Below are 23362 nucleotides of genomic sequence, written 5' to 3'. Positions count from 1 at the left end.
TTTGAGGATGTCAGTAATTCAGCCAGAGGTTATGGCTCTCTTACATGAGAGAGTAGGTGAGGGTTCTGTGGCTTGCAATGTTCAGGAAGGCAGACTAGATGATCATGATAGTCCCTTCTGACTTTAAAGTCTGTCTTTTAAAAAAGATATTCCATTAAGAATCATTATCAGCTACTTTGTCACATCTGATACGAGTTTTTGGAATATGCCTATTTTTATTAAATGTGGATATGACTGTGTTGGTCACCCGTGAAAGGTCACCATGAAGTTCTGAAGCAAGTTAAACAAAATTGGAAATTAAGGTGACTTTTAAGTACAATTAAGTTGTTATTGGCCTTTGCTTGTGCAGTGTATGAGGCTAAGATAAACATTTGTTTGTAAATATAATTTGGACTCAGAGCTTTGTTATAGGCTTGTTGTACTTCCCTTTTAGAAAAAAATAAGATAATCAAATACAAAGATATGATTGATTATGTATGTTGAGGGTTGTTGGTTTTTTTTGGTGGTTCTATATTTTTCATTCTGTAGGGGAGCACCAGCAACCTCATTTTCCTGGCCTTACAAGGGGTTTAGTGGCAGTTCTTTTGTATTGGGATGGAAAGAGATGCATTGCCAATTCACTTCGAGCCCTCATCCAGTCACGGCGGGGCAAGACATGGACATTGGAACTCAGGTCTGTCTTTTAGTTACATTTGGGACTTGGATATGAGGCACGCTAAGTCACTCCCTGTGTTGGCCACTGATGGATTCTAGGCTGGTTAGTTTTGGGGGATGTAAGAATGTTCAGATTCGTTAGCAACACCATCAAGTTATAGTTTTCTTGTCTTTTCAGCACAGTATTCTTCCATATTTTAAATATATTTTATTGGTTACCTGGGAGTCCCCTTTTCTTCTGCTCCTGCATACCCCTTCACCTTCTGGCTCTGTGTTGTGGCAGGTGCTGCTCCCTGCAGAGCCAGTTAATGCTGCTCCAAGCACTGACAAGCAGTAGTCACTCAAGCATGATGTGAAGTGCTTGTGTCCACTACAGAGACTGAGTTCTCTGCCTTTACAAGACTCCTAGCTCTTACAATCTGGGAAGCTGAGAAGTTTTAACTTATTTTTATTTAAATGCAAATTTTACTGTAGAAATGTATATGTGCATGTGAGGTGCTCTTGGTGAAATACAAAACACAGTATACAGTAGAAGCATACCTTGGCTGGTTGACTCCATGTAAATAGATTATACTAATATAGTTTGTATTGAGTTGGGATATAGTGTAATCACAAATACCCTAGTGTAATAGGGATGATCAATTTATGGATATCTCACTGGAGTGGTGGAGCTATGGAAACTTGCCCAGTTGCAAGGATTGTTGAGGAAGAGAAGTCTGTAGAATGTGAGTGTGGGCATTGTTACTTACAGTGAAGGTAATGGAGGAATTAGAAAGGTGCACGGCCCTGGGAAGCTGCAAGTGGGGCGCGCAGCCCTGGCTGCAGCCTCCACCAAGCCTGGTATGCTGGGGGGCTATGGCTCATGGCCCCGGTTGCAGCCCTGGCAGAAACTGGGGGGGCTGAGGCACACGGCCGCGGTTGCAGCCCCCGCCAAGCCCGGGATGATGTGGGGCTGGGGTGCATGTCCCCGGTGGAAGCCCCGGGGCTGGGACTGCAGGGTCCTGGTTCCTGTCAGCCCCAGTTGCAGGCAGGGGCGCACAGTCCCGCCTCTGCCTTCTGAAGCGTAGAAGTCATGGAGGTCCGGTAAAGGCACGGAATCCATGACTGCTGTGACTTCCGTTGACTAAATCGTAGCCTTATTCATCACATTTCTTCTACTGTGATCAGGAATAGCATTATTTGTTGTTTCAGTTGTTAATATGTTGTGTCTCTTCATTATAGCACAGAGTTGGTGTCCATGACAACACGCTTTACAGATGAGCTGATGGAGCAGGGTTTGACTCAGAAGATCCTAACTCTGGTATCTCATATTGATGTGAACAATGAGTTTGAGAAACTACAGAGGGAGCGAGGTCTGGGCAGTGAGAAACATCGCAAAGAGGTAAGAGAATCACTTTGCCAAATTACTGCAAAGATTAAAATGTGGTTATAATCTCCTGGAGAATATTTTGTTTTAAATTTGTCTCTCTTCTCTGGAATAAAATGTCATTGGCCGTTTGTTTATTTCTTTATAAGTTATACTCCAGTTTTAGATCATTTTCTCCTCATCTGCTATTTCTTCCACATACTGATTGAGGGCAGGGTCCAGGACATTCTGTGTATCAGATAGTGAGCAGAAATGTATCAACCAGACGGTTCCAGCTTTTAGGCTGGGACAGTACATCAAATAAAAGAGAGGATTCAGTTTGAGGAAGCAAGAACTTGTGCCCGTAGTTGTGTTTGGATGGTGAGGAAAGAACCAATGAAGGCTGTATGCTGCAGCTTTCAGGAGTAAAAAATAAAATCCTGGTTTCTGATAGTAGTTTCAGACAGGGACTGCTCAGGTAAATCAAAAGCTCTCTCTCAGCCTGCTGATCCACTATTGATACTCTTGTCATCTCCTTCCCTTGCTTGTGATTCTGACTTCTTTCCTTCCTTCAGATCTGCTGGTGGGTTGTAGTGGCATCTTTCCCCCTGTCTCCAAAATTACCCATGAGATTATTTTTATTTTCCTCCTCTCTACTTCTGCATCTTTTGTCACTGGATGAAATATTATGATTAACTTCTCTTCCCCAGTTCAGGGGGTGAGTTTCTGCATGCTTGTTCTGCTTGAATTCCCCAACTCTTTACCAGAGCAGCCCCTCTCTGCCTTCAGCAAAGAAGTAGAAGCAAGGACAACAGAAGAGCAAATTAAATATAAAGATATAGCGTAAAATCTAAAACACAAAGTAATTTTGATTTTACTTTAAGAAGTACAAATAAAAAGGAGGGGGATTAAAAATGGAGAACTAAATTTCAAAAATAAACAAAACAGGACAAAATAGGGTCCAGTCACTTAAGCATATTTTGTATATCCAGCTGTGTTAAATTGAATATGGCAAGACATACCTCTAATAAATAGTAAATACTGAAAAGTACTTGAAAATAGAGTGCTAATTTCTGCACCCTTTAAAGTGATTGTGCGTGTAGCCACTGTCTGCAATGGGAAGTAGGTCAGACCCAAACTTAAACATTACAATTTTTTTTCTGTGCTTACAGCTCATAGTGACAGTCCTTCTGAAAAGCAGAATGCAGTTTGGGGGCCTAAAGCAAGGAGCTAGTCTCTCAACTACTTTGATGTTACTCCAGGAATCATGTAAAGAACAATGATACACCTCTACCCCGATATAAGGCTGTCCTCGGGAGCCAAAAAATCTTATCGCGTTATAGGTGAAACCGCGTTATATCGAACTTGCGCGCAGCCGCCCCCCCCCCCGAGTGCTGCTTTATCGCGTTATATCCGAATTCGTGTTATATCGGGGTAGAGGTGTATTTACATTACATTTTTGTGTATGAATGTTAAACCAACATTAAAGCAGATTAGAAAATTTATTTCAGACCTTTGCTTCCTTCCATATGCAATTTTACAGATGATACTCCAGAATATTCTACATGTTAATTAAAACTGATACTATACTCAACTATAATATGCATACACGTACAAATCCATTGGAATATTGAAAGATTATCTAATCAGTTTTTCACTCTATTAATAAAAAAACGTGCACAATAAAAATGGGACATTGGCAGATGGTTAGTTTTTATATTTTATTAGAAATGGTGAGCACGTGTCAAGTACAGTTTAGAAACTCTTAAAATACAGCCAAATGACATCTGATTTTTACCGAGTCACCCAAAGGCACCAAATCAGTGATGTAGGGGGAATATTCCAGGTTTGAACTCTGTCCCCTTTAGCTGATATACAAAAGCTGTTCAAATACAGGATGGACTTTGGGGGAGTGGAGAAGGGGAAAGGAAGAGAATCTGTTAACAGATAAAATCCATAAGAACATAGCGAATGAACAGAACAGGGAAACTATAGAGTGATCCATCCTCCGTTGTCCAGTCCCAACTTCTGGTAGTCAGAGATTTAGGGATACCCAGAGCGTGGGGTTGCGTCCCGGACCATCTTAGCTATTGCTGGACCTATCCTCTATGAACTTGTATAATTTTTTTAACCTGGTTATATTTTTGCCCTTAACAACATCCCCTGGCAACAAGTTCCACAGGTGGATTACATTGTGTGAAAGACTTCCTTATGTTTGTTTTAAACTTGCTGCCTATTAATTTTATTTGACCCCTGGTTCTTGTGTTAGGTGAAGGAGTAAATAACACTTCTTTATTCACTTTCTCCACACCAGTCATGATTTTATAGATCTCTGTATATCCCCACTTAGTTACCAGTCATTTGGTACAGAGCTGATGTAAGTGATAGGTTACACACCATAGTTATTAGTATTTTGTATTTGACTTCCTTCAGAACTCTGGGTGAATACCTTCTGGTCCTGGTGACTTACTACTGTTTAATTTATCACTTTGTTCCAAAACCACCTGTATTGACACCTCAATCTGAGACAGTTCCTCAGATTTGTCACCTAAAAAGAATGGCTCAGGTGTGGAAAAATCCCTCACATTCTGTGCAATGGAAAGAATTCACTTATCTTCAACACAACAGCCTTGAGTGCTTCTTCAGCGTCTTGATTGTCCAGTGGCCGTAGTGATTTTTTTTGGAAGGCTTCCTGCTTTGAGCGTACTTTTAAAAAGTTTTTCTGGTTTAGTTTTTGTGTCTTTTGCTAGTTGCTCTTCAAATTCTTTTTTGGCCTGCCTAATTATATTTTTACACTTGACTTGCCAGAGTTTACGCTCCTTTCTGTTTTCCTCAGTAGGATTTTATCACTTTGTACTTACTTTTGGTGGAACTTTCAGGAAAAACAAAAAAACTGATCCCTGTGAGAGAGCAAGTATATACAATTTCAGTCTAACAAATACATTTTTGGAAAATAATAAACTGAAAATCATGCCTTTAGCATGGAAATGCTTGGGCAACCTTTATATAGGCCATGCTGCTTGCTCCATCTATAATATGTTAAAAAATTGATTTATGATAAATAGCAACCATTTTACATATCTTAGGTCCTTGAACAATCTTATTTATGAGTTTAGTGTTAGGATAAATTAAAGTATTGGCTTTGTGAGAGGGGTCTTTTTAGTTTGAGATTTTACCAAGGCTTTGAATACTAGTATAGGTTTAGAACATGCTTAGAAAATGACTGTGTGCGTTAGAAAGAAAAAATGGGTTTACACACTTTATTCCATACATTAATGAAGACTGAAAAAGTACACAGATTCAGACTCTCAGGGTTGTCTATATGTAGGGCCCTATTCATGGACTAATTCATGGTCGTGAAAAATGTGTCATGGACGTGGAATCTGATCTTCCCTGTGAAATCTGGTGCCCAGCCAGGGGCTCCTACCCTATACAGGATTCCAGCTGCTAGTCCTGGCCAGGGATTTGAAGGGACCAGACTTCCTGTTCCCCTGCAAGGGCTGCTTCTGGGGTGAGACAGACCCACCTTGGGGATCAGCCCCAGCTGCAGGAAGCTCCTCGGTGCCAGGTGTCACCTCCTTGCACGGGGAGATGGTGGCGCCAGCTGTTAACTCCCTACATAGGCGGAAGACTGCTGGGAAAACCGGACATACGGCAAAGCCCCCTCTCAGCCCCATAGCCTACGACTCTCACTTCTGCACTACTGCTGGTGGTGGTGATAGCTTTAGAGCTGGGTGCCCGGCCAGCGCCTTCCTCTCTGGCTGCCCAGCTCTGAAGACAGTGCCTCTGCCAGTAGCAGGGCAGAAGTAAGGGTGGCAATCCCATGACCCCCCCTACAATAGGCTTGAGACTATCCCAACCTGTCTGCCTTTTGGGTCAGGACCCCCACGGTTACAACACTGTGAAGTTTCGGATGTAAAGATCTGAAAACATGAAGTTAACTAATTTTAAACCCTCCTGGCCATGAAATTGACCAAAATGAATCGTGAATTTGGTAAAGCCCTATCTATACGCATGTGTAAATCCTATTCATGTTAATGGCAATGGCATATATATATATCTAGCCAAGAATAAATCCTAATTGATTCAATCATGTTTTAAAGAACAGCAGTTTCACAAGTTCATTTGGGATTCCAAATAAGCTTATATAATTGGTCCTAGTCATGTTGACTGACTGAGCAAGACAAGCTTGAACAATTTGAAGATAATTATATGAAAATAACTGTAAACTTGATTATTTTTTTTTAATTTTTTTTTAAAACTAGGTTTCTGATCTTATCAAAGAATGCCGACAGTCATTGGCTGAAAGCCTGTTTGTCTGGACCTGCCAGTCTCCACTGAGCAAGGATGATACTTTAATCCTTATTAGTTATCTGGAGAAAGTGACAGTTGAAGCTGATGGCTTATTGGACTGTGTGAACTTGTCCCTCCTCATGGCTCTTCTTTACTGCTTTGATGTCAGCTTTCTAGAACAGAGCACAGAGGATCGGGAAGGTAATGGGAGAGTTTTCTTAAGTTGTGGAGATAGGTATTTTATTATTCTACGAAATATATTAGCTTTAATTGTTACTATCACTAACATTTTAATAATTATTTACTACAGTAAGGCATCATACTTGAGTGGGGTACACATTTTAAGTAGAAAATTTCTTGATATAGTGAAAATACTTCAGTGGGGTAAAGGTTGACTTGAAACCTACTTATAGTGCTGTACTTGATACTAGATGAAAAAAAACTGAGTTCAGTTATGTGAGTAATAGAGGAAGGGCCTGGTTTGAGTATGGGGCTGGAGTTTTAATCCTGAATATTCTTGAGTTGTAATCCTGAATTTTTACACTGATTTCCTTTGTGGCTTTGGGTAAATCAATTAAATTATTTATGGCTCAATTTCCTCATGTAAAATGGGGTTGAGAATACCCTGACAGGGATGCTGAGGTTTAATTCATTCATGTTGAAAGAGTTTTGAAGATGAACAACTGTAATGTTCTAAGATTCATTATGCTGTTTACATATATACACACACAAAATGGTGCAGTTACAGTTGACTCAACTTTTCTGACTTTTTCATGTAAATTCTCACCTCTAACAGTGCAGTAAAGTAACTTTATGGAATTTCTCTCCTTTTTTAAATAAGGGAGGAGCAAGTGAGTAAGTAATTGCACATTAGTGTATTTATTTCAATGTGCAATGGGACAATCTTTTTTTTTTTAAGCTGGGGAAGGTGTGAGATTCTGTTTCCCTTTTATATTGATGGAGTCTGACATTTATAAGTTTCAGAGTTTGTTGCAAGGCCTATTGATTTATGCGGGCTTCTGCTTGAGGAAGGGAGATTGACAGAGTCAAATTTTGGATTTTTGGAAGGGAGTCATTTAGGTTGAATTTGGTGGTGGTAGTGGTCTTTTTCATAGCTTTGTAAATGCATCCAGAGAATGATGGCTGCGTTTTTTTATTACATAGAGAAAGAAATAGTATAAAATGTATGTTGAGTCATAAAACTTTTAAATGAATGCATATAGTACAGTAACTCCTCACTTTATTTCGTCCTAGTTAACGTTGTTTCATTGTTGCGTTGTTGATCAATTAGAGAACATGCTCGTTTAAAGTTGCTCAATGCTCCCTTTATAACATTGTTTGGCAGCTGCCTGCTTTGTCCACTGCTTGCAGAAAAAGCAGCCTGTTGCAGCTAGCTGGTGGGGGCTTGGAACCAGGGTGGACTGGCAGCCCCCCTATCAGCTCCCTGCTCCCCTAAGTTCCCTGTGCAGCAGCTGCCCAGCAGGCTATCAATTGCCGGGCAGTTCAGCTGTCCCTCCCCCAGCTGCCGTGTGCTGCTCCTGCCCTCTGCTTTGGAGCTGCTCCTAGGAGCTTCCTGCTTGCTGTGCGGGGGGGGGGGAGCGGGGAAGAGGGGTGCTAATGTCAGGGAGTCCCCCTCCCTCCGTGCCCTGCTTCTTTACCCCATCTCCACAGTGCGGGGGAGAACATGACAGGGCTCAGGATGGAGGGAGCTTGCTGGCAGCAGCTGCTGTCTCAACTTGCTGACCTACTTAAAAGGGCAGTGTACTTAGAGTGGGGTCAGCGTACTTAAAGGGGCAATGCGCGTCTCTCTCTCTCACACACGGTGTGTTTGTCTGTCTCTCTGTGCCATGCTGTCTCCCCTCCCTCCATTCATGCTGCCTTGTAGAGTGTGAGGCTACATTAACAACAATGTGTTAACCCTTGAGGACTCATCCGAGTGCTAGTTCATCATTTAGCAGTAAGGCATTCCCTGGGAAATATCCCACCCTCTTCCACCCTCTGACTTTACCACCTCAACCAAGCTTCACAATCATCATTGCTATTAACAGTATTAAATTGTTTAAAACTTATACTCTGTGTCTGTGTCTGTGTATATATGTATGTGTGTATATATGTATATATAAAATATAGTCTTTTGTCTGATGGAAAAAAATTTCCCTGGAACCTAAACCCCCCCCCCATTTACATTAATTCTTATGGGGAAATTGGATTCGCTTAACATCGTTTCGCTTAAAGTAGCATTTTTCAGGAACATAACTACAACCTTAAATGAGGAGTTACTGTATACTGTTTGGGCTTCAGACTATTTGAAAGAATCAACTGATCAGTTTAAAGAGATACAAAAAGTGACAATTATTGTAATAGCTATTTGGAGAAGGAAGCTACATTTGTTCTCCAAGGCTATACGTTTCAGGAATCGTTCATATTTGTTTTAATGAAAATGAAAATTTACTATTTCACTTTTTTATATAATGATGAGTCACTTTGTTTTTCCAGATTTGATGCACCAGCTGCCTCTGTTAACAGAGAGACAGTACATAGCAACAATCCACACTCGCCTTCAGGATTCTCAACCATGGAAACTACCAGGGCTGCAAGCTACTGTTAGATTAGCATGGGCACTAGCATTGCGAGGAATATCCCAACTGTCTGATGTGACAGGTAAATGAATCCAAAGTGGAACTTCTATGGCTAAGTCTTCAGGGCTCCTTAATACTACAAGTCAGAGCAGCTGTTACTTTTTAGGGGTACAGTAACTGCCCTCTATCACAGAGCTGTGCCACTGATAACTTGTATTTGAGAGTTTGACTGAGAATTATATTAGTCTGAAAAATACACAGGTTTAGAAATACTTACTGTTTCATGATATAAACTCCATAATATCCCTTCATTTCAATAACAAATTAATATTGTGCTGAAAAAATGCGTAAAATTTCATTTAATACTAGTTGGTGCCCTATGCTGGTAACTCTACCAATAAAAAACAAAAATAGATTCCAATTTGTGTAAAAGCCTTTGATTTAAAGGCAGCTTCATTGTAGCTGGGTATTGTAACACACATTGTCTGCTGAAAGGATATTTGAGAACAGTGGATAGTTTTCTTCTAAAAGATGTGGACTTCTGAAGTGCTGTAGTGGATGAGAATTAGGGCATGGCTACACTTGCAGGTGTAGAGCGCTTTGAGTTAAACCAGCCTTCGGAGAGCGCAGTAGGGAAAGCGCTGCAGTCTGTCCACACTGACAGCTTCAAGCGCACTGGCGTGGCCACATTTGCGGCACTTGCAGTGGCATTGGGAGCGGTGCATTATGGGCAGCTATCCCAGCATGCAAGTGACTGCAATGTGCTTTTTCAAACGGGGGTGGGGTGGGGTGGAGTGTGACAGGGAGTGTGTTTTGTGTATGTGGGGGGAGAGAGAGTGGGGTTTTGGGGGACTGAGAGCATGTCAGCATGCTGTCTTGTAAGTTCAGACAGCAGCAGACCCCCCCTCTTCCCCCGCCCCTCTCTCTCTCTCTCACACACAGCATTCCATACTAATGGTTGTTTTGTCTCGGAGCAGATAAGCAGCCAGCTGTCAGAAATGGAGCTTTCAAAGGGCATATCCGCATTCCTGCAGTGATTCAAAAACAATGACAAGAGTGGCCACTTGATTTAAGGGGATTATGGGACGTTTCCAGAGGCTGATCAGAGCGCAGTAATGCAACACCTCGTTCACACCGATGCCCGGGCGTTTCAGCCAAGGCGCACCAAGCGTTAATCTTCTCGCCGAGGTGGAGTACCAGGAGCGCTCTAGCCGTGGAGTCAGAGCACTCTACGTGCCTTGCCAGTGTGGATGGGTAGTGAGCTAGGGCACCTGGGGCTGCTTTAATGTGCTCTAACTTGCAAGTGTAGCCAAGCCCTCAGATCAGTTTCAGAATATCCTTTCTGTGAAGTTAAATCATAATTAAACTTCACAGTACTAACGGTCTTTAAAGGATAGTTTTTGATTGTTATAAATAATAGGGGCTTACAGCCCTGCATGACTGGATTTGGTCACACTTATTCAGAGAACTAAGTGGATTATGCACTTCTTTCCTCTTTGGTCAGAGTTCAAGTACTGGCTGTCCCACTGTATTGGCATAACCTTTACAGTCCACTGTTCTTTTGAACATCCAAAAGACTTAGGTGATATACATTTATGTTGATTTGCAAGTAAGCCAGGAACTTTGAAACATGCGTACTTTGGTAAGTGAGATAATTGCATTCTTTCTTCCTTTCCCCCTTCTTCATTCTTTCTAGCTCTTGCAGAATTCACTGAGGCAGATGAGGCAATGGCAGAGCTAGCAATTGCTGATGACGTCTTCCTGTTCCTTACTGAATCTGTGGTGGGGTCTGAAAACTTCTACCAGGAAGAATTTTACATCCGCAAAATTCATAACCTTGTCACAGACTTTCTTGCACTCATGCCGATGAAAGTAAGTTGTTATACATGTGGACCGGCGGTTGATGAGCATTTTGGATGTATAATTCAGATTTCATGTACAGGACAAGATAGCAATTTTGGATAATATGGAGATCCAGATAAGGCATCTATCACCATGGTCTTGAAGTGCTAGGATTCAGAAAACTACCAATTAATTATGTATTTGATTTATGGAATTAATACTGTTTTCAGTTTAGTTTCCAAATAACGATGCTCTAAAAATCAAAGTTTACATGAGTATAGTGAAATTTTAAAAGCAAACTGTTCATTTGGTAGTACTTACAATTTTAGTAAATGCCAGTTTTTTCTATAGATATAGTATTGCAGCTGAAGTCATTTGTGAATGGGAAAAGATCAGTAATCCCACCATACTGTCAGTGCTTTTTAATTTTTTGCCAGGAATAGACTTTTGCATATGTGTCGGGGAGGGGTGCTATCCTTCCTTGCAGCAGAATACTGTTCTTATGGAAATAACAATTTGATTTACCAGGAATTGAAACACTTGTGCTGCAAAAATGAAAAGGATATATTTGTAGCAGTGTGAGCTATTTCATTTGTGCAAGAACTTGTATCCATTCATTGAAAGCAAGAGCTCTGGGAAAGTGTAGTTTCTTTTTTAATAATTGGTGAAAGCTTTATTTTGTGTCTGTTGTGTCGAGCAGTTGTGTGTACATTTGAGTTGCCAAATAATGACTGCGCAGTCATAATTTTAATTCTTTTTTATGTGCATACCTTAAAGGTATTTCTATTCATTTTAGACTGGTATGAGAACGTTTGGGGAAAAAATCATTCCTTCAGCTTTAAGAATCTTTTTGAGTGCACATATAAACATATTGTAAACTGTTTAATTTAAATTCTCTTTTGTTTATTATGTTAATTGCTGAACTGATTTAAAAGCTTTTCTGAATTCACAGCAGGTACAACACTAACAATGTCAATGCAAGTATCCTGTGTACACAGCCTCACCAGTGTGCCTCAATCCACTTCTGTAGGGACCACATACAAACACTTAGAGGGGAGTAACATGCTGTAACAGGCTTTGGCCTTTCTGCTAAGGCTGAGAACAAAGGTGGTTTGTCTGATGCAGACGTAACCCTTAGGAAATAGGCTCATTTCATGTAATCCATTGAATAGTCACAGTACAGTAATGTCTTTCCATTAGCTACAGCCCTGGATTGGATTAAAGTGATGACCTAGAGGTGCGAAGGGATTCTATTTAGGAACAGAATATTGCCATACAGGATCAGAACAATGGTCTGTCCATCTATTCTGGTATCCCGTTTCTGTCGGTGGCCAGTAACAGTTGCTTCAGAGGAAAAAACCTTGTAGCAGACAGTTGGAGAATTCCTGCTTGTAAAAGAATCATTTCCAATCCCTGTTAGTTAATGGTTGGATTATGGAATTTATATGCCTTATTACATTATAGAACTTTGAATGTTCTTATTACCCACATAAATGACCAATCTTATTTTTTAATCCTCCTAAACTCTTTTCCTCAATGATATATTTTGGTAGAGAGTTCTGCAGGTTAATTATGTTTTGGGCCAGTGCACTGATAACAGTGGTTGTCACTGGTGAGGTACTTTGTCAAAGGCTTTTTGAAATTCAAAAAAATTGTGTCAGCTGGTTTTCTTTTATCCAATAATTTGTTGACACATTCAGAGAATTCTAGTAGATTAGAGAGGCACAATTTTCCATTACAGAATTTGTTTTTTCTTTGCCCCATCATATTGCATTCATCTAGCCATTTTAACACTTTAATTATAGCAAACAATTTTCTTGATATTGAAGCAAAGCTAACTGGCATGTAATTCCCTAGGTCACCCCAGAACTCTTCAAAAAGATAAAGAAGACATTTGCTACCATTCAGTATAGTAGCTGATTCCTTGAGGAATTTAGTTCTTCTCAATTCTGTTCATACAAGGCACTATCCTATAATGCTACCTCTGTTTTCTCTCTCTACACTCCACATAAGCAAACATATTAGTATAGTTACCTTAAATTTTTGATTTTGGTACAGAAGTTCATTTAATCTATCTAATGTTCCAAATTGAAAATATTAGAGGATGTAGTTTTGGGGCTGATCCAAATCACACTGAAGTCAATGGAAATACTCCCATTGACTTGGATCAGGCTCTCGTTGCAGATGCTAAGAGCCTTGAGAGAAAGGAAGTGCTTAAATATTTCTTTCTTGATTATTGGCTCCACGAATTATTGGTGGTTCTTCAAGTATTTGTCCACATGGATCCTGCTCTTGGTGTACATGCTCTCCATGCACACACGATGGAATTCTTTTGCCTGGCAGTGTCTGTTGGAATCGTGCCTGAACCGTGTGCCCCTTCACCTGAGGGCATAATGGGCGGAGCAGGTCCAACCATCCCTCAGTTCCTTCACCAATACAGAATCCTAGAGCAATGGCTCTCAATCTTTCCAGACTACTGTACCCCTTTCAGAAGTCGGATTTGTCTTGTGTATCCCCAAGTTTCACCTCACTTAAAAACTACTTCCTTACAAAATCAAACATAAAAATACAAAGGTGTCACAGGACACTATTACTGACAAATTGCTTACTTTCTCATTTTTACCATATAATTGTAAAATAAATCAATTGGAATATAAATATTTCAGTGTATAGTATATAGAGTAGTATAAACAAGTCATTGTGTGCAATATGAAATTTTAGTTTGTACTGACTTTGCTAGTGCTTTTATGTAGCCTGTTGTAAAACTAGGCAAATATTTAGATGAGTTGATGTACCCCCTGGAAGACCTCTGCGAACCCCTGGTTGAGAACCACTGTCCTAGAAGAGAGAGACTCCATAGTAGCAGGGAAGAAGGGATCCATGTGGACATAATCACAATGTTGTTATATTCTTGGTTATCAGTTATTTGATTTATATCTTGAACCGCTGAGAATTTCTTCCTACTATTGGATGATATGGTAACAATTTGAACAGAAAATTAAAATAAAACCCTGCAATTTGATAAACAAAAATGCTATTTTAATAGCTTGAAATTCTTTATTAAGGACATGCTAAGAAGTGTTAATCTGTTTTATAAAAATAGATAAGACTATGTTGCTCTTTGTAATCTTTAAGATAATTTTTTTGTTGGCTAAAAATAGACCAACATTCTTCTCCACTTCATAAATTGTGTAGGTGAAACAGCTAAGAAACCGTGCAGATGAAGACGCTCGTATGATCCACATGAGTATGCAGATGGGTAATGAGCCACCTGTTTCCCTTCGGCGGGATCTGGAACATCTTATGCTTTTAGTAAGCCCTGCTTTTAATTATGTTTGTAAAAAGGGATTGTTTGGAGGTTTTCCTATTGAAAACTTCTGATACCTTAACAGTAAAACACATAATTTGAATAATGAGATACTGTGTGGGGCATACCTTACCTATTTTTATTTGTAAGTGGAAATCTTCATATTTTTGGTTAAGTTAGATGTAGACATTTTCATTAACTAGTCATGTAGTTGAAATCATTTGCTGACCTGACTTCCCCCTGCTAATAAATGTCAGTTTATTTTTGTTCAACATATAAATATTGCACCATTTGTTGCATTTAAAGTACGGTGGTGCTACAGTTTAGATACCTGGGTATCTTTCGACATATGACTGTACATAACTTTTGCAGTATTTTAAATGTAACTCTTCCCCCACCCCCCCCATGTTAACACAACTTTAAAATTGAAATTCCAAGTTTACAAAACTATGGTTCCTATCTAACAGTATTTCAGCCACTTTGTGCTTATGTAGTGTGTTGTGTTTCTGCATCATCCTAGCAAAATTCTATCTACTTACTTTGGGTGAATAAAATATCATTAATTTTTACATGATCGTTAGTCATTATGGTAAAGGGTGTGGGTGTAGATTTTTGCATCTGATCTTGTAATTTTTCATGACAGTTTTTCAAGGCTGCTATATACAAGGTGTTGAGATATTAAATGCAAAAAGACCAAGTTACAGCTGATGTGGGAATTATAACTAAATTTCCTGTGTTTCATTAGTGTAAAATTTCAACCATAATGTTGCCTCTATATAAAAGGGTCTTTTTCCGTTCTATTTCTTTGTTTTGAAAGAAATAAAGTTGGTCTTGTGTGTTTATTTCAATTTGTGATTTTTAAAGTTAGATAACGTATTCAAATATTGCATGTGGGTAGTGTACATTTTTTCCATCATTGTTAGGAAATAAATATTATAATAAAAAGAATTTGGTGAAGTATACAAATTTTTCCTTAAATACAGTGTACAAGGCAAGTTTGAAATTTTAAATTCTAACCATTTTAAAGCTAGAGACACATTAAAAATATTTTTATCCACAAAAACAATTAGACAGTTTTATAAACCACTGAAAAAGGGGCTTAAAATGAAAAAGCCTTCTTAACCAGAACTTGTTATGGCTCTCATACAAAGCTATAACACACCTATAAAATGAAGAACTTGAAACAGAAATTATTCTGAAGGAAATTTGAGCAGTCAAAGAACAGTTAAAAGCTTTTAATTCCAACACTGTCTCATTTATTTTAAACTAATCGCAGCACAAATACCCAAATGCTCATTTAAAGGAAATACCAGTGTTTTGATATCCAGGGTTTTATAGGCAACAGAGGGAGAATACCATTGAAATTTACAAATAAAAATTATTTTAAAAATCTGGAAATTTCAGCGTTTTTTAGCTATGGATTGTTCTCACATTACTGCATAGAAGCTGCCATTTTCAGGAAGGGAATATTTAAAAATTTATGTATTAACAATGAGATTATTTTTTCCCCTGTATTTCCAGGTTGTGCTGAAGTAGTGTTCATTGTAAAATCTTGGCCTTTTTATTTGCGTTGACATTTTTTCTATCTAGAAACTTATTTTCTGTCCCCCTACAGATTGCTGAGTTGTACAGGAAGGATCCCTTTAATCTGGAACTTGCTCTTGAGTATTGGTGTCCTTCAGAACCTCTCCAAAGCTCCACCATTATGGGATCTTATCTTGGAGTAGCCCATCAGCGACCTCCTCAGCGCCAGGTTAGCCAAATTCAACTTTTTTCCTGCATTGTTTGCAGTGGAATTTTTTTTTTTTTTTTAAACTTGTCATTTACCTTAGTGTCATGGTATTAAAAGCTGCAGGCTGGAGCAGCAATAGCTCCTGGAATCGAGAGGAGTAAAGATGGTTTTTTGAGGAACTGGTAGAGCCACTCTCATATGGTCTGAAGAACCTGTTATCCATTGCCAAGATATTAGTGCAGTGCTCCCACCCTGTGTTATATGGGCACCATTGAAGGGAACTTTTACCAGTTGTCCTTGGCTGTAGATTGTTCTCTGGGGTTTCGGCTGGTATTAATGGGAAAGAATCTAACCTCTTTCAAAACTCTTGTTTATGCTTGAGCTACCTAATCGAAGACTTCTACACAAGCAGCTACATTTTCTCAGTGAACATTACTAATAATAATGCTTTGCACTTACGTTGTACCTTCTGTCTGATTATATCAAAGTGTTTTGTTGATATTCCCAGAGGAAAAACTCTGTTAAGGTGCAGTTAAAGTCTCTTAAGGGTAGAAAAACATTACAAGGATGTAATTATCTAAAACCCAAGGATATAAGATTAGGATTAAAAACAATCCAAATATGTTAAGGTAAGAAATGCACCGTTAAGGCATCCAAACAACCTTAGCTGTGCCCTGTAGTAACATGTAATTACCATGCAATTATTTAGAGTTTTTGGTTTCAGATTAGATTTATTTTTAAGGACATATATTAGATTTTCTTCACAGTTTTGCCCTTTTGGCATCACTGCAGCTAATGTTATGAAAGATTATTGCGCCCTTATTGATTAACGTGTTCCTTTGCAATATTCTGAATATTTTGTGTATCCTTTTTCACTTCAAAATGTGGATATTTTCTGTTCAATGAAACAGAACAAGCAGTTCACAAATATATTTATTTTGGAGTTATGGGGGTTTTGTATATACTTTATCATTTTGGTGTCTCTTGTCTCTTGTCCCCAAAATAAGGTTAGATTTCTTTTTAAACATTTACCTTTTTTTGTTGCAGGTCGTCTTGTCAAAGTTCGTTAGACAAATGGGAGACCTACTCCCCTCCACAATTTACATCCCATATTTGAAAATGCTTCAGGGATTGGCCAGTGGGCCCCAGTGTGCTCATTATTGCTTCAGTTTGCTGAAGGTCAATGGCAGCAGTCATGGTAAGAAAGGTGATTGACAGTAGGCTCACCTCCCAACTCTTTTCCTAGACAAGGTGGACTGGAACTTAGACCTAGATGAGATTAATTGTAGTTTGTTAGTTAGTTAGTTAGCTATTAGTCTTACACCTTTAGTACAGAGGTAAAACTCATTTTCACTTTCAACTGCCTAAAGATACTGGTTTATATATGTTAATTAAATATTTGAATATCCAGATTATGGGAGTGGCTGAATTCCTAATGTGTTTTAACAGAAGCTATAAAATATTTTAAAATCAATGAGAGCTTCAATATATCACTTTTGCTCAGTACAGCATGTTGAAGAGTCACTTCTTAGCTTAAAATAGCCAGGCTATGTATTTGCAAATACATTTTTAAATGATGGTTGGCATTTCTGAGCTTGCTTTTAGAGGCATCCTGAGAAAGTGCCATCATTTGTAACACAGGTAATATAATAGACTAGTTTCTGTCTTATTTTCATACTAACTTGTCAGGGGGAAAAAAATTACTAGACTAACATTGTCTTTACACATTCAGCATTACAAAGGTTCTGATTCATAAACCCATATAATAGCATGATTAAAACAGTAAACCTATTTTACACCTGATTATCATATTAGTAATGTCATAGCTCTTCAAAAAGACCATAAGAGCACAAAGGTCACCAACACCAGGCTTTTGTCATAAACTTTATTTTCCCCTCTGTCCCACTTTGAATCTGAACTGAAAGTTGAGATCACTGATTATCTCTTCAATTCTGGTGTGCCATTGCAGAGTACTGACGGTTAAGGAGAAGGGTGTGTGTGTGTGTGTGTGTGTGTGTGTGTTTTACGGATGCCAATAGGCACTTTTTCCCCTCAACTCTCAGTGAGAATGTTTGGAAAGCAACTCGCATGTTGTGGGCATGAACATTAATAATAATAAAAGCGCACAACCTCTCATACGTAGTGAGAAGAATTTCTTACTACTTCAGCTTCCAGAATACTGTGCTGAGTACAAGTTAGGGCCGTTTTTTAAAGTTTGGTATCCCCTTTGCCACCCTGTAAAAGAGCAAAATTATTTTGTAATCAGTTTAATCATTTTTCTTTTCTAGCTGAAAACATCCAAGGAACCGGTGGCAGCCCTGTCTCCTGGGAGCATTTCTTCCGCTCCTTGATGCTGTATCATGAGCACTTAAGGAAGGACTTGCCAAGTGCAGATAGTGTCCAATACCGTCCCCTCCCTCTCCGAGGAATCACCCAGAAAGAACAGGATGGATTGATTTCCTTTTTACAGCTTACAACTACTATAGTGAAGTGGGTAGGTAACCCTTTTCTTTCTTGTGTCTCGCTAATACATTTCTGTATCTCTTGCAAGATGACATTTGAACTGACTTATAGATTTGAGTTTGCACACAATTCAGTAGTGGTGACCTATGCCACATTTGACCAATGTCTGGGCAGAGTCAGCTAGCAGTTGCTGTGATTTGATTTCTGGACTTCATAAGTGATAGCAGGAATGACTGAGTTGGACAAGCACATGATAAAGCAAGAAGGGGCAGAGTCTGTTATTGGTACCGCAAATTGTTGATTTTTAACTTTCATTATTCTCTTCCTTCCCTGTTGTGGAGTTGTTGTCTCTTTCTTTCACAGCTAAGACAAGTTTAAAAGAAATCAAGTCAGAACTGAAGAACTCTGAGCATTTACATTTAATAATTTGAGAGGGGAAAAGCCAGAAGAAGTAAACTAAAATAAGAGAGAAAATAGGCAGGGGAAACAAACTGCCAGTGAAACTTGCCTCCAGGCTGGATTTAAATGGCTGCCAGTCCTATAGTTGAAAAGGCACCTTGAGTTAAAGGGGTGGGAACCCTAAGCAATGGTTATAAAAATAATGCTTCAGTGCAGGCTCTACATAGGTGGTACAGCTTTAGTACCACCTCTGTAGTATTTAGTTACTGAATACCCACCTGAGGAGAGGGTAATTCTGTATTAAGTATTCTTAGAATTATCTAGCTATACTAGAACCGTATGCCAGTTGAATAGCTTAGCAAGAGGTCTCAGATATGCTTTAACTAGCCCTACCCAGCTTTTAGATCTTAACAAGTTTAATTTCAACTTAGTGAATGTTAGAAATAGATAATACAGGCTTGTAATAGAAATAGTGACAGAGCCCTTATCTACTCTGGTGTGAAGGGGCTGTTAAAGTATAAGCACTTGATTTCTCTAGAGCAGGGGTAAGCAACCTATGGTACGCATGCCGAAGGCAGCACGCGAGCTGATTTTCACTGGCACTCTCACTGCCCGGGTCCTAGCCACCGGTCCCGGGGGCTCTGCATTTTAATTTAATTTTAAATGAAGCTTCTTAAACATTTTAATAACCTTATTTACTTTACATACAACAATAGTTTAGTTATATATTATAGACTTATAGAAAGAGACCTTCTAAAAACATGAAAATGTATTACTGGCACGCGAAACCTTAAATTAGAGTGAATAAATGAAGACTTGGCGCACAACTTCTGAAAGGTTGCCAACCCCTGCCCTAGAGACAGTTGTGTGAGTGTGTTCCCTGCTAGTATAACTTCGGAGTTACAGAAGAGACTTGAGCTTCCAACGTATATATGCACAGTTCCTTTAATACACGTTGAAAGAAGAAAAAAAGTGGGTGAAATACTTGGTAATTGTATTAAATTATTTTTAAAAATAAGCTTTTTAATCAAAAATGTTTTAAATCAGTTAAAACTGATGCTTTAAGTTGGGCAGTCTTCCATTCTTCCCATCTCTAAGGTGTGTTGGGCTAGAAAATGGCATCACCATTGCTTAGACTTTGAATTATTTGAGTTAGGTGTTTCAAAACTCCAAGACCTTTCAAAGTGACAATGTGTACTCCTCCCACCCCCTCCCTTGTTTTGTGTATCGTTTTGCAGAGTGAGAATGCTCGTTTGGCCCTCTGTGAGCACCCCCAGTGGACTCCAGTGATAGTCATTTTGGGACTCCTGCAATGTAGCATCCCTCCCATTTTGAAAGCAGAACTATTAGAGACTCTTACTGCCTTTGGAAAATCTCCTGAGATAGCTGCTTCACTCTGGCAATCCCTGGAATACGCACAGGTATTTTAGGATTTTGTATACTGCTTAGAACTGTAATATCTGAGTCCTGGCTGAATTGTAATATATTTTAACATTACATACTTAAATCTTAGTGGTAATATGACACACTTTTCCTAAATATTCTTTTAATCACTTATTTCCATTGCTGATTATCAAATTCACATTGTTTCTTACTGTAAAAAGGGCCTGTGCACTGATAATAGTGGTGTGTTCTTATTGCTCAAGGAAAGGGAATGGGGAGAAACAGGTCCTTTGCTCACATACTGTGGGAGACCTAAAGATCTGTGAACCCCTAAGTAATGCTAATGTAAGAGATCACAAGATCGAGTTTTACTTCTCTAGACAGTATAGGAGTGACATGACTGCACTGGAAGGAGTTCTGTTCAGTCCTTGGCTGAAATGAAGAAGCAACATGACGTAGCCCTTTGAGGGTTGGGGGGGTAAAAGTGAATGTGGAGGATTTGTATGGCTCTCGGAGATGTGCAGTCCATTGTTCCATCAGCAGATGGAAAAAATCTGCAAGAAGTGATGGGTAAGGAATACAGTAAGCATTTTTAGTACAATGTAACATCAGCCATTACTTCAGTAAACATCACTTCAGTACCGGGCAAACTGGTTGAAACTATAATAAAGAACAATATTGTCAGACATACAGATGAACATAATTTGTTGAGGAAGAGTCAATGTGGTTTTAGTAAAGGGAAATCATACCTCACCAATCTACTAGAATTGTTCGAGGGGGTCAACAACCATGTAGACCAAGGGGATGCATTGGATATAATGCACTTAGTTTTTCAGAAAGCCTTTGACAAGGTCCCTCACCAAAGGCTCTTACGCAAAGTAAGCTGCCACGGGATAAAAGGGAAGGTGCTCTCATGAATTGGTAACTGGCTAAAAGATAGGAAACAAATGGTAGGTATAAATGGTCAGTTTTCAGAATGGAGAGAGGTAAATAATGGTGTCCCCCAGGGGTCTGTTCTGGGACCAGTCCAATTCAACATACTCATAAATTATCTGGAAAAAGGGGTAAACAGCGAGGTGGCAAAATTTGCAAATGATACAAAATTACTAAAGATGGTTAAGAACCAGGCAGACTGCAAAAAGCTACAAAAGGATCTCTCAAAACTGGATGACTAGGCAACAAAATGGAAGATGAAATTTAATGTTGTTTAATGCAAAGTAATGCACATTGGAAAGCATAATCCCAACTATACATATAAAATGATGGGGTCTAAATTTGCTGTTACAGCTCAAGAAAGAGATCTTGGAGTCATTGTGGATAGTTCTCTGAAAACATCCATTCAATGTGCAGTGGCTGTCAAAAAAGCTAACAGAATGCTGGGAATAATTAAGAAAAGGATAGATAATAGGACAGAAAATATCATGTTGCCTCTATATAAATCCATGCTACGCCCACATCTTGAATAATGTGTCCACATGTGGTTGCCCTATCTCAAAAAAGATATGTTGGAATTGGAAAAGGTTCAGAAAAGGGCAACAAAAATTATTAGGGGTATGGAACGGATTAATAAGACTGGGACTTTTTAGCTTGGAAAAGAGATGGCTAAAGGGAGATATGATTGAGGTCTATAAAATCATTACTGGTATAGAGAAAGTAGATAAGGAAGTGTTTACTACTTCTCATAACACAAGAACTAGGGGTCACCAAATGAAATTAATAGGCAGCAGGTTTAAAACAAACAAAAGGAAGTATTGCTTCACACAGCGCACAGTCAACCTGTGGAACTCCTTGCCAGAGGATGTTGTGAAGGCCGAGACCATAACAGGTTTCAAAAAAGAACTAGATAAATTCATGGAGGATAGGTCCATCAATGGCTACTAGCCAGGATGGGCAGGAATGGTGTCCCTAGCCTCTGTTTGCCAGAAGCTGGGAATGAGCGACGGGGTGGATCATTTGATGATTACCTGTTCTGTTCATTCCCTCTGGGGCATCTTGCACTGGCCCGGAAGACAGGATACTGGGCTAGATGGACCCTTGGCCTGACCCAGTAGGGCCATTTTTATGTTCTTATTTCTGTCAGTAGCTGTGTAGAAACACATTGTTTTCCCTTTCTGTTTAAGATATTACAGACTGTAAGAGCTCCAGGTCAGAGGCAAGCAACTGGCATTGAGGTAAGGGTTCTTCTCCTTTAGGAAGCCACTTTGATTTATATACAGATGAGTGCAAGGGGGGAAATGTAGAGGCTGTGCCTGCTATTGAGTCTTGGAATAAAATCCCTCTTCGCTTTGCATCTATTATTCCCATACCTGCTCATGGCTCCTAGAAGTTTGTTTTATCTTGCTTGGTAAATCTAATGGAGTTCTTAAAATTTGTTTGGTCATGCCTAGCAGCTTTCTACTATGTATGGAATAGATGTCTTTGCCCTTCTTTCCTCACTGCTTGCTTGTTATGTACATTTTTTCCCTAGAATTACTTGACTGCTTATTGTTTCCTGTATTTCATTTTTTTCTGCATTATCACTCAGTTTTAAGTCACGTAAAATCCGTTGTGATTTAGCTAGAAAAGGGAGTCATACTTATTTACGCTTATTAGTATGTCTTTGTGCATCAGACTTTTGTAAGTATTCTCTCTTATTTGTTTTCAGACTTTTCCTCTCCCCCTAGCCTCCCCAAACAAAACACGCATAAAAGTTACATTCTAATCAGACATGCAATGTATATCATTATAGTGGGGCAGTAGTTCCACTATAGCTAAGGTTGAAACTTGTTTACTGTTTAACAGGTGGTTTAAGGGCAAGTCTACACTACCCTGCTACAGAGGTTTAAGTACAGGTGCATTTAACATCTTAGAATGATATGAGGCACTGCCAGTCAATCTTAATTCTGTGTAAACAACAATTTTAAGCAGTGAATGTATTATAAACTATTATCTGTCCTCTTTTCCAACATGGTTTTTAAAAACACCTAATGGCCAAGACGCTTGAAAACTGGTGGCAGCATAGAATATGTTTTAGGCTACAATCCTGAAATGTGATGCATGTAAGAGGACTTCTGTGCCTGTGCAGAGCCCCACTGAAGTGAATTGGATGTGATGTTGGAGCCAGCACACGTGCATCACATTGTAGGTTCGGGCCTAACTTGTTTGTTTGCTTGTTTTTGTGGTGGGTAGTGGCGAAGAAAATGGTATTGCTATTAAAAAGAATGGTAGATAAAGCAGCAGTTGAACTTAATAAGAGTAAGAGCAATCACCACATTATTATGCTAATTGCTTTTCAAATAATGACTTGTCAAAGTAGGTAACTTCTTAAATTAAAAAAAATAAATAAATTGGGCCCAATCCTACTTTCCCTGTGCACCCTGACTCCC

General features: G+C 39.1%; 1 protein-coding gene across 1 annotated transcript in view; it reads left to right on the top strand.

The window, feature by feature from the left end:
• NUP205 (nucleoporin 205) overlaps positions 1-23362 on the top strand; it is a 67303-nt gene that overhangs the window by 5774 nt on the left and 38167 nt on the right. The window contains exons 4-14 of the mRNA XM_026648866.2: positions 529-673; positions 1876-2035; positions 6265-6493; positions 8789-8953; positions 10568-10743; positions 13909-14025; positions 15636-15773; positions 16800-16950; positions 18041-18246; positions 19853-20035; positions 22118-22168. Of these exons, the coding sequence (XP_026504651.1) occupies positions 529-673; positions 1876-2035; positions 6265-6493; positions 8789-8953; positions 10568-10743; positions 13909-14025; positions 15636-15773; positions 16800-16950; positions 18041-18246; positions 19853-20035; positions 22118-22168 (1721 nt within the window). The remainder of the gene's footprint in view (positions 1-528; positions 674-1875; positions 2036-6264; positions 6494-8788; positions 8954-10567; positions 10744-13908; positions 14026-15635; positions 15774-16799; positions 16951-18040; positions 18247-19852; positions 20036-22117; positions 22169-23362) is intronic.

The sequence above is a fragment of the Terrapene carolina genome, unplaced genomic scaffold (genome assembly GCF_002925995.2).
Source record: "Terrapene carolina triunguis isolate 2854851 unplaced genomic scaffold, T_m_triunguis-2.0 Scaffold68, whole genome shotgun sequence".
Classification (NCBI taxonomy): domain Eukaryota; kingdom Metazoa; phylum Chordata; order Testudines; family Emydidae; genus Terrapene; species Terrapene triunguis.
Note: the sequence above shows the minus strand (reverse complement) of the source record. Positions and strands in the feature narration are given on the sequence as shown.